The sequence below is a fragment of the Coffea eugenioides genome, chromosome 8, assembly GCF_003713205.1.
Source record: "Coffea eugenioides isolate CCC68of chromosome 8, Ceug_1.0, whole genome shotgun sequence".
Classification (NCBI taxonomy): domain Eukaryota; kingdom Viridiplantae; phylum Streptophyta; class Magnoliopsida; order Gentianales; family Rubiaceae; genus Coffea; species Coffea eugenioides.
Genome location: NC_040042.1, coordinates 46,384,940 through 46,398,215, shown reverse-complemented (window position 1 = coordinate 46,398,215; position 13,276 = coordinate 46,384,940). Strand labels below are relative to the sequence as shown.

The following is a 13,276-nucleotide window of genomic DNA, read 5'->3' as shown; positions in this document are numbered from 1 at the left end:
AAAAGGTGCACATCCTTGCTAACTGATGTTAGGAAGATGTAGGTCATCTCAACGATCTGGCATTTAAGGAGATTTTGAAGGCTTAAAATGCAAAAATATTCAAGGTTGTGAGCAAGATTTAATTGATCTCGACCTATTAAGCCCAGTTTTAATATGCTCACATCCTAATGTCAATTGCAGTCCCATCAGGTGCCAAAACTACAATCCTCACGCATTACGCCAAATTAGACACTCGTTCCCAACGCAAGTTGAAACCCTTTTCCGCAACTCCAGGTCTCCCCGGAAGTAACCTTTTCTATGCGTTGCAAACTTGCAATTTAGTCTTATCTATGTTACCAGGAGCAAAAAATTGAACGTTACTCTTTTCCGTCGGGAGACTGAGGATCAAACCACATAACCATGATTAAACAATTCTAAAAAAGATTACAAACCAGAAAGAGAGTTTTTGAGGCAGGATTCCGTTGTTTTCTCTTCAGTCCACTCAATATAAGGAACATATTACACTTCATTTTGCAGGCCATATCATAGATAAGAGTTTAATTTCACAACGGAAAGGAACCCTCCCATGAAGCTACAGCTGCTCTGCTAACCCATGGCATACTTTTGGGTCCAGCTCCGTGCAGTTGTCTCATACTTGTTTCGATCGGTCTTGTACATATGAGCAATTTCTGGCACGAGAGGATCATCCGGATTTGGATCTGTTAACAGAGAACAGATGGACAGCAACACCTGGAAGAAACCAAAAAAAATCTCAGTCAGTCGACCAAACATTCTCCATCTAATTTCTAATATCTAGACAATCATGATTACTTTTTCATTCAGTTCATGCATTGATAGTTCCCTACTTCAGGAAGGGATCCCAGGGGATTGATGGATCATTGTTAGCCCACATTTCCTGAACCATGCAGCACTGAGTAGTAACTCAAAGAAAGCCTTTCTTGTTTTATACCATAAGCATTAATCCGTGTAGTTGAAATGTATAATCATGTTTAGAGCACTTGAGAGATTCCCACAGGATAAGGTGCTAGTAAATTAGGTAGCTTAAAGCTCCCAAGCTGATGCAATTACACAACTGCAATGTGCTTAAACAAATCAATAATAGATCACGAAGCCCAATCTGATAAACAACTTAGGGCAGCCAATAATCAGGTAAAGTCCAATTAAGGTGAAAAAGAAGACGATTAAGCAGACAATGAACTACTAATTCATGTTTTTTCTTGAGTTACTTCCCAATAGCAACAGATAAACGATACAGAATGTAGAGGCATATAGAGGGAACTTCAAACCGATGACAGCGATGCATAGGGAAAAGAAATCTCTAGAAATGCATAACAGCTCAGCAAAAGGAAGGGTTGCTACAGAAAGTCAGAGGAATCTCTAGAAATGCATTATAGATTACTAGAAAAATAGCCATGGAATCTTCAAGTCTATATTGCATGCACAAACAAAGTCCACATCAAGAAATTAAAACACAAATGTGCAGCACCTTTTTCACAGAAGAGAAAAAACCAAATTGAGAAAGAACAGACACCTTTGAGATTGTAAGAGCTGGGCTCCACTGTTCCTTCAAAATATCAAGGCAAATGCTTCCATTACTGTTAATATTCGGGTGAAAAACCTTTGTCCTGAAAGCCACCTGCAAAAGTAATCCAAAACAATCAAAACCACTGAAATCCTTAAGCAATAACAATATCCATGTACAACAACATCCCACAAGTCAACGGGATGGTCTTCGAGAAACAAATAAAAGCAACTACAGCATTAACTTTTCATTTGCAACTTCATTATGGTTGGAAAGATCAAGAGTTTTTGCAAGGAACAGATAATGGAGAACACCAAATATGGGAATTCCTCGAAACCCACAAGGAAAACTTGCGTTAATGCTGCTGTGTATGCACTAAACTTGTGTGAACAAAAATTTAACAACTGAAAAATTCTTCTTTGAGCTTAGTTATGTGGGAAAAAATGAATATAATAAACATGGTAAAGACAACAATTCTGTAAGTTTAAGAAGGTATGATACATTAGCGATAAAATATCTGGTATCCACAAACTGCCTATAGCATTAGCCTATATACGAAAACAATAAGGGCTGCATATCTGATGAATCTTCATCACAGGGAGCAAGATTTCCGAGAAAATTTTTGCAGTTCCTGAAAAAACCCTTGTTCCACTCAATAAACCATCAATAAATACATCAAAAACAGACAAGCTCTTCAGGTACCTTAGGTGGTTTAAATGGGTAATCTGGCGGAAAATGAATGGTAACAAGAAACACTCCACCAGCGTAAGGACTCTCTGGTGGACCCATTATGGTCGCTTGCCAATGAAACATATCTTCAGCAACTGGGCCTAGAGAAACACAAAAAACCTATATTGAAGATAAAAGAACAAACTTGTACACAAAACATAAATACCAAAGGGACCATATGGATTAGGTGTTTTTCGGGTGCTTTTCAAGAAGTTTACTGTGACACCATATATCAAAAACTTTGCTGTAGCATTGTATATTGAGGTGTTTTTAAAATTTTAAATTTTTTGGAACGTTTTTAAAAATTTTAAAGATTATCTCTCCCTCCTCCTCCCCCTTCATAACCACCCCCAGCCACCTGCTACCCCCCTCGTTCCCCCTTCTCTCCTCCCTCCCAGCACCACCTCCCTCTCCCCCTCCCCCTCCCCTCTTCCTATCTTCACCCCCTCTCCAACCCTCCTCCCCACCCCTCCAACCCTCCTCCCACCCCTCCCACATCCTCTCCCCCTCCCCCCATCCCCTATCCTCCTCCCTGGCGACCAGAATCAGCACGTTATCCATAACAACAATCAGCAGCAACCTTTTCATTTTCTCAGTTGAATTTCTTTTCCTTCACCTTTGGAAAGGGGGTGGGGGAGGTATACACATTGGGGCAAAACATTTGACTTCTACATCATACTGCATATATTTAAAATCACATTACATATGGCAAATCTTTCTGACTGCACAAAACTGTAGCTACAGATATGCTTCCTCCCAGACCCCCAACATATATCATAAGAATCAAATTTCAAGCACTTAAACGATGAAAACATGCATTAGCTACAAATTTCAAAGCTTGATCTCGATGGGATGCTTCATAGTCTCTAATTAAATTAAACTGGATTTATGTTCATATCAGTAGGTTCTCTAAACTGACGAAGGAATGCGTGCCCGCTTCGAACCACAGGCCATGTCTGTGTCTCTCATGTACACACACTTTCTATGAGGGCATAAGCATCAAGAAAAATGAGGGATATTTGATAGCAGAAGCAGGATAGAAAAAATGTCCAGTCCGACTCTTTAGAATATCCAGCTATTAAGAACAAAGGCCCTAAACAGTAAAGGAAGAATCTTTTAAACAAACAGGGCGCCAGAAAAATCCAATCTTTTCCCTAAAATTAAAACAGATAGATTAATGACAAGGAAAAAAGGGGACGAATGGAGGGCGATCTAACCAGCGCTGCAAGAGGTAGGAGGATCCTTCTGGAGATCCTTGAGCTCTTTCAAGATCCGCTTGGAAGCCATCACTCAGCAAAAACCCTACCTCTCCCTCAAAAAATTAAACCCTAGATCAACCACCACAATCAAAAATACATAGCATAAACAAAAAGATTTACACGCTCACACACACCGTAACAAACAAAATCACAAAAGAAAAACTTATGGTGATTGATTGGAGATATACTTACAGAGAGAAGATCCTCTCCTTTGGCCCTTCGGGAACTGGGACGAGAGAGAATCTGGAAGGGGAGGATTTTTCAATGTAAAAGAAACTGGAGTTTTTATAGATAGACTATACACGCCACTCCACCCACCCCAGTCCTAGCCCCGCACTACACACTTCTCCAGCCCCCCAAAAAAAACCAAAAAAAAAAAGAGAGAGACCATTTTCATTCTTTTATGCCTTTGCTCACGCGATTGCTAGCTCTCAGCTAGCTGCCTGGTCCCACTTCTACATCTTTTCTGTTTGGGTTAATATCAACATACGCCCCAAAGTATCTCTAATTTTCGTTTTTTTTTTTTTGTCATCTTAAACTATCATCAATTGTGGTACTAAATTTGTATGTTATACTTATCAACCACAAACAAGTTAGTCAAAAAACGTACAATTTTTAGTTCAAAAATCTTTTCATTTCAAAAAACGAAATGGATAAGTTACTGTGCATCTTACTGTTTTACAATTTTTATGTTGAATTTTTACTTACTAGCAAGTAATTCAGTATAAATAATCATTGCATTATGCCGTTAATTTTAACTGATGTTTATAGTATAATACAACTATATGTTATTATTGAATTTAATTAAGGTACAAAATTTGAAAAGAAAACACAAGAATTTGGAACTTACATGGTAAAGGAAGCTGGAAGGAAAGTTGGTCAAATTTGCTTACAACTCGAAATATATTTCCAAGGACATGAGGATTACCTTCAAAAGAAAAAGAGGCAACGAGGGGGGAAGAACCTTCATACATCAAGGAAATGTAGAACATATTATTAGTTTTAGGGGGAATTTTGTTATTCTTTTAATGGATGAAAAAAAAATTGCTTGTTTTTATCTATGAATTTACTCGCGTATTTTCAAATTTCCTTGAAAGGAAAGGTTATATTAGTAATACGAACGAAAATCACATTTATCTATGAATTTATTGAAACTTTGAATTTTTTTAAAATCTTCCGTATCGACAGGTTCAAAATTCAAAATTTAAATATGACATATAGGGATGGAAAAAGCATGGAGATGAGTGGAAGGATGATTTTTTTTTTTTTTAAAAAAAAAATCTATGAACTTATTGCCTGATATTTTAGATACAAATAATTTTGCTACAATAGCTTTGGAAAGGATAAGAAGCAACATCATCGATAATTAATACTCCACGATGCAAGGGAATGGTATTTGGTACTTCAAATAGACTAGTAGATCTCCATCTAATTTTTTACTTTTTCAATTGTTTGGTGGCCACTGGCCATTTGATCCAGTGGTCATCACCATTAAAGGTTATGCTAGAGGTCAGGGGTTCAATCCCTGCCTCCCACAAATTTGTCATAATTTGTGACGGTCTTAATTGACCTTTCATCGTGGAGTCTGTACTCATATCGAACCCCCTCCCCTTTCCCTTAGACTAGATTAGATTAGGTTATAGGACATCTATCGTTTCGACCAAAAAAAAAAAATAATTGTTTGGTGTAGTAGGAATGTTTGCCTTGTACTTCAGAATCAAATATATAGTGATATTAGGATATTATTATTGACAAGACCTGTCTCCAGTTTTGGTTTTTTTTTTTTTTTCCTTTTAATATGCTACTAATGCTTTTGACCAGCACACTCGACTTTAACTGATGTCCTTTTCCCTTTTAATCGATTGTATTCCCTCATGACCTGTTCTGCGTCTGACTCCGACGCTCAGCTAGCGCCTGCTCAGCGTTCATGCCATTCCCCGACTCTCATCTTATGAAACAGGAAAAAAGCCATCAGTATTATGTAACTCTGCAAATATGTATACTTATCAAACATAAGCACGTCCCTTTTACTACCTGATGCTAATCAGCGACGTTATTAATTCTGACTCCTGTAGCTAATATTTGCAGAAACATGATGGCTGCACGTAAACGAAGTACTAGTAAAAAAGATGGCATGTGAAGAGAGTGAATATGATTAACTGACGATCCCAAACTTCGATTGTACAACCAAAAATAAGAAAATCAAAATAGGTGCCAATGGCACGGATACTAACCGATGCACAACCTAATCCACCTCTACCTTAAACTGGGAATAGGTTAGTAAAGTTTCAGGGATAGTCGTCATTCACAGAACATTTTCAGCACGATGCAGAATGATGCATCATGTTGCAAAATCGAGTTACACGATTAGGCACTTATCTTCAGCTTGACAAATCCGTCTCGGATACCCCCACCGGTGGGGTTTGTGAAGAATTTCCAGTCTTCAGCTCGCCAGATGATCTATTTCGAAAAGCTGTTGGCCGGACATTCGCAATCATTTTAGCAACCTCTGACATTTTAGGTCTCTGATCCGGCATTCTCACCACGCATGCCATAGCTATCTGTAACATCTCCACTAGTTCCTCCTCTATGTTTGGATACCTTAATAGCTCCAGGTCAAACACCTCTGCTGTCCACTCTTCTCTAACTACTGAGTGAACCCAGCGGACCAGGTGTACAATCTCATCCCCACTGGTCGTATGGATAGGTGACTTGCCAGTGAGGAGCTCAAGTAACATCACGCCAAAGCTGTAGACATCAGAAGATTGGGTTGCTTTCCGAGTGTCCATCACTTCCGGGGCACGATAACCAGCAGCACGAGCGATTGGTGGGGCCAACGAGCTCATCACTGTTGACAGACCAAGATCTGATATGCAGCCGTATTGCCGAGAGTTGAGAAAGATGTTGGAGGACTTGACATTGCCATGAACTAGCTTTCCACCATTCTCAATGTGGACTCGAGCAATGCCTCTTGCCGCACCAACGGCTATCCTTAGTCGGGTTTCCCAATCTAAAGGAGGCCTGTTTTCTCCTCTTTTTCCTGTAACATTACATTTGCCATTAAAATCAGTCCCCCAAGTCATCTTCCAATTGCATATTAGAGGCAATAGCAATGCAAACCAACAAAGTTCATGCATAGACTTGCTCGTATTTACCCAGTAGTGTAAAGATAAAACATAATATTCAACGACCTGTGATATAAATCAAGTTCAAAAGCAGTCTCAAAACTTGTTCAAGAGTGTAGCACACAAATAATTTGCAGCTCATAGCGCTTGCCGTACCTCATAGTCAATAGAATCGCGTCTAATTTTTTACAGAAAAACTGAAACACGGAAAGCCAGAACCACAGGACAGTTTATATTGCATTCAGAAACAAAGGAGATTAATTCTCTGAAAGCTACAAGAAGAAAACATCAATTTATCTGCATTTTGTTGAATATTAACTAAATCAATTGGCTCAAACTCGAAAAATTATTGACAGTTTCTAGGATTATAAAGTTTGTCTTTACATGCACCAGACAATCTTCCTTGTTGAACAATAATCTCCCAAGTAGTGGTCCATCTAGGGGTATAGTCAAGCTAAAACCAGGCAACATTAGCGTAAAGGAACTAATGTCGAGTGGACACGTTAGCGTAATCTGAACAGTGAAGCTAATTTCAAACGGACAGTTAGCAATAAAAAGACTAAGAAACCAGCGATTGTGCTTGGCTTGAGAAAAATATATGCTTATCCAAAGTAGGTAAGGGAATATACACAGAATGTTGACACTATCGATCAGTACAATACAATTCCCCTGCCCCACAGAGCTGTTAGCATCACAATTTTAGGCCACCCACAAAAACCACTCACGATCTCATGTTCGACTTCTTGTAGGCTAAATAACCGTCCAAGCTGGAAAGAGGATATTGAAAAACATTCCAACTGATAGCTATGGCCCTATGGCCCCTATACCACCTACAGCTAGCTGTCACATAAAAATTAGTAATTGGTGGAATGCGACTTGACAGTTTGAAATTTGAAGATCCAGTCCCTAATTGTCATTTTTCCTTCAGCTCATAACTTCATTTGCAATGCTCAATGAAGAAATGGCTACTTGCATTACAGAAAAGCTTGCAGGTACGCAGAATCGCATAACCATGTTTGGTCACATGTTTTTAACAGGTATAATGTGTTGGCAAAATCAAGTAAAATTTTCAACAGTCCAATTGACCATTTTTAGTTCACAAATTTTCTTTGAGCAAGCAACAGAGAAATCTTATATGTTAACTGTTAACAAATCAAGGCCAAGAAGACAAAAGAGAGGAACATACCATGTAACATCGCAGCAAGACTTCCTTGACTGTAATAATCATAGACCATAAGCTTCTCATCCTTTGAGTAGTAATACGCTCTTAGCTCGATGACATTCTCATGCTTTATGCTCCCCACCACCCCCATTTGTTGCTCGAACTCCCTTTTTCCAACTCCCACCTCCTTCAGCCTCTTCACCACCACCATGGTTGCATCCTCCAATATTGCCTTGTAAGCAGTACCAAATGTTCCCTTCCCCAACACCTCGGCAGAAGCCCTTAACAAGTCCTCCAAATCGAATGCATAATTACAGCCCTCAAAGAAAACTAATTTATTATTCGCATCTTGACTCCTGGAAATCACTTTCTCCGGTGACATGTTTCCTTTCTCAAGCTTGCCAGGAAAACCATCCTCAATTTTCCTCCTTAACAAGCAAACAAGCAACAGAAAAGCAAAACCTAGAAGCCCCAGAACACTAACAGCAATTATGATTCCAAGCAAAGCCCTCTCACTCAATTTCCCAGTATTCTTAGACTTCAAAATTGGTTCTTTAGGAAGTGAAACAGCAGGAGAGCTAGTAACAGAATACTCCAACAGAGATGCATTGTTTCCAAGAAAAGCAGATTTTGGAAACTTTTGCAAAGATTTAGGCACAGCACCACTGAGATTGTTGTTTGACAAATTGAGTAGCTGCAAATTAGGCAAATTCAAGTCTGGAATTTCTCCCAAAAGTGAATTATTAGCAAGATTTAAAGAACTAAGCTGCCTCAAACTAGAAATAGAAGAGGGAATGCTGCCATTGAACCCATTATTAGAGAAATTAATACCAGTAAGATTTTTCCAAACTGAAAAATCCCGAGGCAGAGGACCTGTGAAGTTGTTAAACTGAAGATAAAGATATGACAGGTTCCTAAGTTTACCCAAGTCCAAAGGGAAAGTTCCATTGATGAAATTGGATCTGAGGCTCAAGATCTGCAATGCTGATAAACGGGTAAGTGTATTTGTTGGAATAGGGCCATGAAAGCCAACCCCGGGTAATCTTAACGATATTACTCTTGAACCATCTTCATTACAGCTCACTCCAGTCCAGTTCTTGCAAACTGGAGAGTTCTCGTCCCAGTTCAAAGACCTCAAATGGGGAAGCTTTTTTTCAAAATCAAGCAATGCTTGCTTGTCATTGTCCACCAGAGTAGCCCTGACGATCCCTTGTGACAGCAAAAACAATGCCGACGAGATTAAAGAGAAAATGTACAATCTTTGTCTCTCCATGTCAAGATTGCTTCTTTGGGTTCAAAGTAAACTATTTCAAAGAACACATTTTTCTGTTTTGATGCATCGATTGAAGCTCCAACAAATGAACGCAGGCAAGGATTAATATAGTAGATGAATAAATAACACAAGAAGAAGTTGAGGAAGTGAGGAAACGAGTCAAATTTCAAGACTGGTGTCGGGGAAAGTGATGTGGGATTCTGAGAATGGGCTTGGAAAAAATTGGAGGCCGCAGGGTTTGAAATAAGGCATTGGGTCAAAGGGGTTTAGTTTAAAGGGGATATTTTAAAGGAAGATGTCTGGGTTTAGAATCAGAGCTTTTCTTTTTGTTCTTTGCTCTTTTACTTTCGGGTTGAGTGCCAAAACCAAGTATAGGAGAGTACTTTTTCCAGAATGAGAGAGGATAAAAGGCCTGCTTTTCCTCGCGATAAAGAGAGCCATTTTCATTTTTTTGGTGGGAAATCAGACGAAAAAAAGAAAAGAATCCCAAGACCTTAAATTTGTCCTTTTTTTTTTTTGGCTTTAATTTAAATCACATGTTTCTACAATTTTTTGAACTCAATCCTTGCCCATGATTTAATTTTTGGCGGTTGTGGGGCTAGGATTTTTCTACTGCTTTTATTTCCTGTCTACACAATTCTTTTGATATTGTGCACCCAATTAGCCGGTTTCTGGACTCCTTTCTGATATAGAATAAAAATCGTTTTCATTTTCGCCTTCAAGATATTAAAACAATCCTAAAGAATATGAAGAATTTAGCTGTAAAACTCAAGAGCTTCAGAACCAGAAAATTTAATGCAATATGACTCGTCAAATTCATGGGTCCTAGGCAACGAGGATAACGTTGGCGCCCCTGCAATTAGTCGATTTTGTTAGAAATTTGAAGAGAAGAAAGACATTTACAAAAGGACAGAAGAAGAAAAAATACAAAAGAAATCCTAAACAACAAACATGAAAATGCCTGGTCGGCATATGAAGCATTGAACGACGAGAACTATGCAGGCTAGAGCCTAGAATAGAAGTAATGGTACAATACGTAGAGGCATAACCATTCTGCTGAAAATGTAATGGGGCCTGGTGTTTAAGAATCTTGAGATGATGCTGCACAAATTGGACGACTGTAAACGCTGCACGTCTTTAGAACGCAAGAAACTATCGAACGACTATCCATGACATGAATATGATGGTGACCACATCCTTCTAGTAAAGAATGGTGTAAATCTACGGACACATCATGAAATATTTACGGAGTCATGAACTAGCTTAAGTAAGTTTAAAACCCTGATGATGATAAGAAGAATCATTTTTGACTCGTTGCTTTGACACGAGTAAAATGTAGAAACGTTCTTGGTTGGTAATGATAACACGAAGTTCCCCAGAAAAAAAAAAATCCACTCTTCAAAGTTTATTTATCTGTCTGTTTTTTTTAAAAATAATCGTCTGCTGCTAAAAGAATCTCTGTACTAGTATTGTGACAGCCATATGAAGCACTAGTAAATTTGATCATCAAAGTACAATAAATAGGTGAAAATTTGGAAGTATCACTTGATGCTGAGGGATAGAGTTAATGGTGGTGCATGTGAAAAAATTAATGTGCCTTGGTATTGGATGGCCGTGCAGGGATAAGCTCCGTCCGAGAGCAAAAGCGGGACCGGAATTTATGGCATTTGTTGTCAGTCGGTTTGTTCTGTGTCTTGACTCCTTCATACAGTTATGCTACTACTTGTCAGGAAAGTTGGAGGAAGAAGAAGAAGACTACAAAAACGCATAGGGTGGGGGACTGCCGGATGCAACAAGAGGATATTTTGACAGCCCAAAAAAAAAAAACGTAATGTAATGATGGTGGTAGCTTTAGTGGCTTCCTAGGCCTAATCAGCCATCGATGGGGCGGTTTTGTGGGCGTTGCATAGCACTTTGTCTTCATGCTGGCGTCTTTCTCATATGGATGGATTGGTGTCAATTTGCTGTCCCACTCCCACATGGACATGGCCACCTTAGCTATTACCACCACCCAAACTGCGTCCCGGTCCGGCTCCGTTTTCCTTTTCTTCTGTTTGTTGATCTTTCAATCTTTTCTTTCATGATGAAAAAGAGTTACGATTAGCAAATCCAAGAACCTTTTCCTTAATTTTCTGCATGGTTATTGCTGGTAAGTATGAATGTTTACATCTATCTCTAATCTTTAGACGTAGACATATCAAATCGATCGAGGTCTCATCACAACTTTCCTGAGAAATGAGTCTTTTACATGATTCAGCATGGTAACCTGAAAGATCAATTTTACGATTACAACCCTTTTATGTATTTAATTGATTGATGTGTAGTGTAATTTATCATGGTATCTTTGACTGCTGCTATCATATCATATGTCGCTCGCCAACTTTCTTTACAGCAGTTACTTACTTCCCGACCGACCGAGTTAATTGCAGGGTTTGTTTGGGAAAAAAAAATTCCTATATACAGTAAAATTGCGAGTTTAAGCTCAGGATGCATTTGATAAAATTGAAATCTAAAATCTGAAGTCTGAATCCATTAAGTTTTGATTTGTTAAATATTAAATCTAATACATTTGAGTGCATATCATATTCAGTGATAAGTGAATAGCTTATCACTTAATTTTTTGATTATCAAACGGTCCGAATCCATTAAGTTTAAGTGTTAAATTGACTTATCAAACAGCAGGGTCATATTTTATTTAGAAGTTGTAATCCTCACAAGTCGCATCATACTAATCTAGAGCACATTTTTTTGTGTCCATACTCGTAAAAAGGTTGTACATTTGATTACTGGCAACAAAAAACAAATGTTTTGGTTTACAAAAATATTAGCAAAAGATCAATACAGCTTAGCTTCACAATCAAGTACTAAGTGTTGTTTGTCATCATTCAAGTGAATTATATGATCGTCCATGTGCCTCAAATCCCTATTATTATCGTCAGTGTTGGTTGGTATGAGTACCTAATGATGATAAAACCCAAAAAAAAAAAAAAAAAGGGAAAAAGAAGCTAACAAAGTTGAGTCCATGGTTGACAAAAACTTTTTTGAAATCATGGCTAATTGACACTTGTATCAATTCTGGGGAAAGAAAGATATTCGCGTAAGATCCGTTTTCTCTATTCAGCAATTCTGGTTATATTTTTCTGGTGTTAATTATTAGAGCGAAGATACATTTTTCACGGATTTACTAAAATGCTTTGGGCATAAATCATCTGACTTCAACTTAATTTTACTTTAAATTAGTACAGAGACCTGGCTTTGAGTACTAGCGGACATGCGTATATAATTAATAAAATAAAAAGGCACATATCCCACGCGGTGACGGAACCAAAAATAATTTCCAGTAGTGAGGGCAAAAACAAATTGTAATTTTTTCTTGGCTTCGAAATGTAGTACATAATGATAATGTTCACATAAAAGAACTATCCAATCTGTTTTGTTTATAATACAACACAAAATAGCATACTTTAATTTATTAACAACATAATAAATTTCTTCCAAAAGAAAAACTTTTTTATCGCTGCTAACCGACTTGCGGTTTTTTTTTTTTTTAAAAAAAAGAGTCACCTGCGGTTTTATTGCAATGGCCACATCTAACTTTATTATTTAACCTAAGCAACGCAATTACTCTTGTTCTATACATTATTAGATAATAATGTCGTTTTCCTTTTGTTGAAAAATCCAAGTAAGTTTTTTTAATAATGTAAAAGGCCTTTGATTTTGAGTTTTGTAACATGCCAAATTCCTTTAAATTGCAAAACCAATGATTTTTATAACAATTTTGAGAGTTTCTCAAAATTTTTAGGTATTAGTGGAATTATGCCCCCATTGTAGATTCACCATTGATGGTCTTTTTCAGTAAAAAAAAAATTCCATCTAATTACTTTACAATTTCGACCTACTATTTTGCAGCGTTTGATTGCTATATTATGCTACAAAAAAAATTCGAAACCAAATACTATTTAGGTTAAAATAACAAAAATATACTCATTTAGGTTTAGAAAAGGAAAAAAAATTCCATCACACCAGGAAAGCTCAATATATATTAAAAAGAAGAAACCTTCACCAACAATCAGAGTGGCGCAGCGGAAGCGTGGTGGGCCCATAACCCACAGGTCCCAGGATCGAAACCTGGCTCTGATACATAGAGTAGCTTCCACGGTTCCACCTATTCATTTTTTGTCGATTCAGTTTTCGCATTCTTCCAGA

The 13,276-nt window shown here is 37.9% G+C and overlaps 2 protein-coding genes and 1 non-coding gene across 5 annotated transcripts; 1 reads left to right on the top strand and 2 right to left on the bottom strand.

Annotated features, from left to right (window-relative positions):
• Positions 1–378: 378 nt before the first annotated feature.
• LOC113779552 (ubiquitin-conjugating enzyme E2 10) lies at positions 379–3,826 on the bottom strand. Of its 3 annotated transcripts, none has more exons than XM_027325156.1 (5): positions 3,703–3,826; positions 3,469–3,553; positions 2,225–2,352; positions 1,532–1,636; positions 379–729 (listed from the first exon to the last, which is right to left on the bottom strand). In XM_027325156.1, the coding sequence occupies exons 2-5, from the start codon at positions 3,536–3,538 to the stop codon at positions 586–588; spliced, it is 447 nt and encodes a 148-aa protein (XP_027180957.1). In that variant the 5' UTR covers positions 3,539–3,553; positions 3,703–3,826; the 3' UTR covers positions 379–585. The 3 variants fall into 3 exon arrangements, with proteins under 3 accessions (XP_027180957.1, XP_027180956.1, XP_027180955.1); XM_027325155.1 differs by having other exon boundaries at positions 3,469–3,563; positions 3,703–3,825; XM_027325154.1 differs by having other exon boundaries at positions 3,469–3,579; positions 3,703–3,824.
• A 1,805-nt stretch (positions 3,827–5,631) lies between these two features.
• On the bottom strand, positions 5,632–9,439 carry LOC113779842 (probable inactive receptor kinase At4g23740). The gene is made up of 2 exons (XM_027325586.1): positions 7,822–9,439; positions 5,632–6,550 (listed from the first exon to the last, which is right to left on the bottom strand). The coding sequence occupies exons 1-2, from the start codon at positions 9,068–9,070 to the stop codon at positions 5,892–5,894; spliced, it is 1,908 nt and encodes a 635-aa protein (XP_027181387.1). The 5' UTR covers positions 9,071–9,439; the 3' UTR covers positions 5,632–5,891.
• Positions 9,440–13,138: 3,699 nt separating this feature from the next.
• Positions 13,139–13,210, top strand: TRNAM-CAU. The gene has a single exon. It is a non-coding gene; the product is annotated as a tRNA-Met (tRNA).
• Positions 13,211–13,276: the final 66 nt, after the last annotated feature.

What these genes read in the sequence shown, in the direction of transcription:
- LOC113779552 (XM_027325156.1), bottom strand. Translation starts at nt 3,538, where the DNA reads ATGGCTTCCAAGCGGATCTTGAAAGAGCTCAAGGATCTCCAGAAGGAT. An exon ending in TCCTACCTCTTGCAGCGCTG is followed by an intron (nt 2,353 to 3,468) that starts GTTAGATCGCCC and finishes GTGTTTCTCTAG; the next exon opens with GCCCAGTTGCTGAAGATATG. An exon ending in CAGCTCTTACAATCTCAAAG is followed by an intron (nt 730 to 1,531) that starts GTGTCTGTTCTT and finishes GGTTTCTTCCAG; the next exon opens with GTGTTGCTGTCCATCTGTTC.
- LOC113779842 (XM_027325586.1), bottom strand. Translation starts at nt 9,070, where the DNA reads ATGGAGAGACAAAGATTGTACATTTTCTCTTTAATCTCGTCGGCATTG. An exon ending in TCTTGCTGCGATGTTACATG is followed by an intron (nt 6,551 to 7,821) that starts GTATGTTCCTCT and finishes GTAATGTTACAG; the next exon opens with GAAAAAGAGGAGAAAACAGG.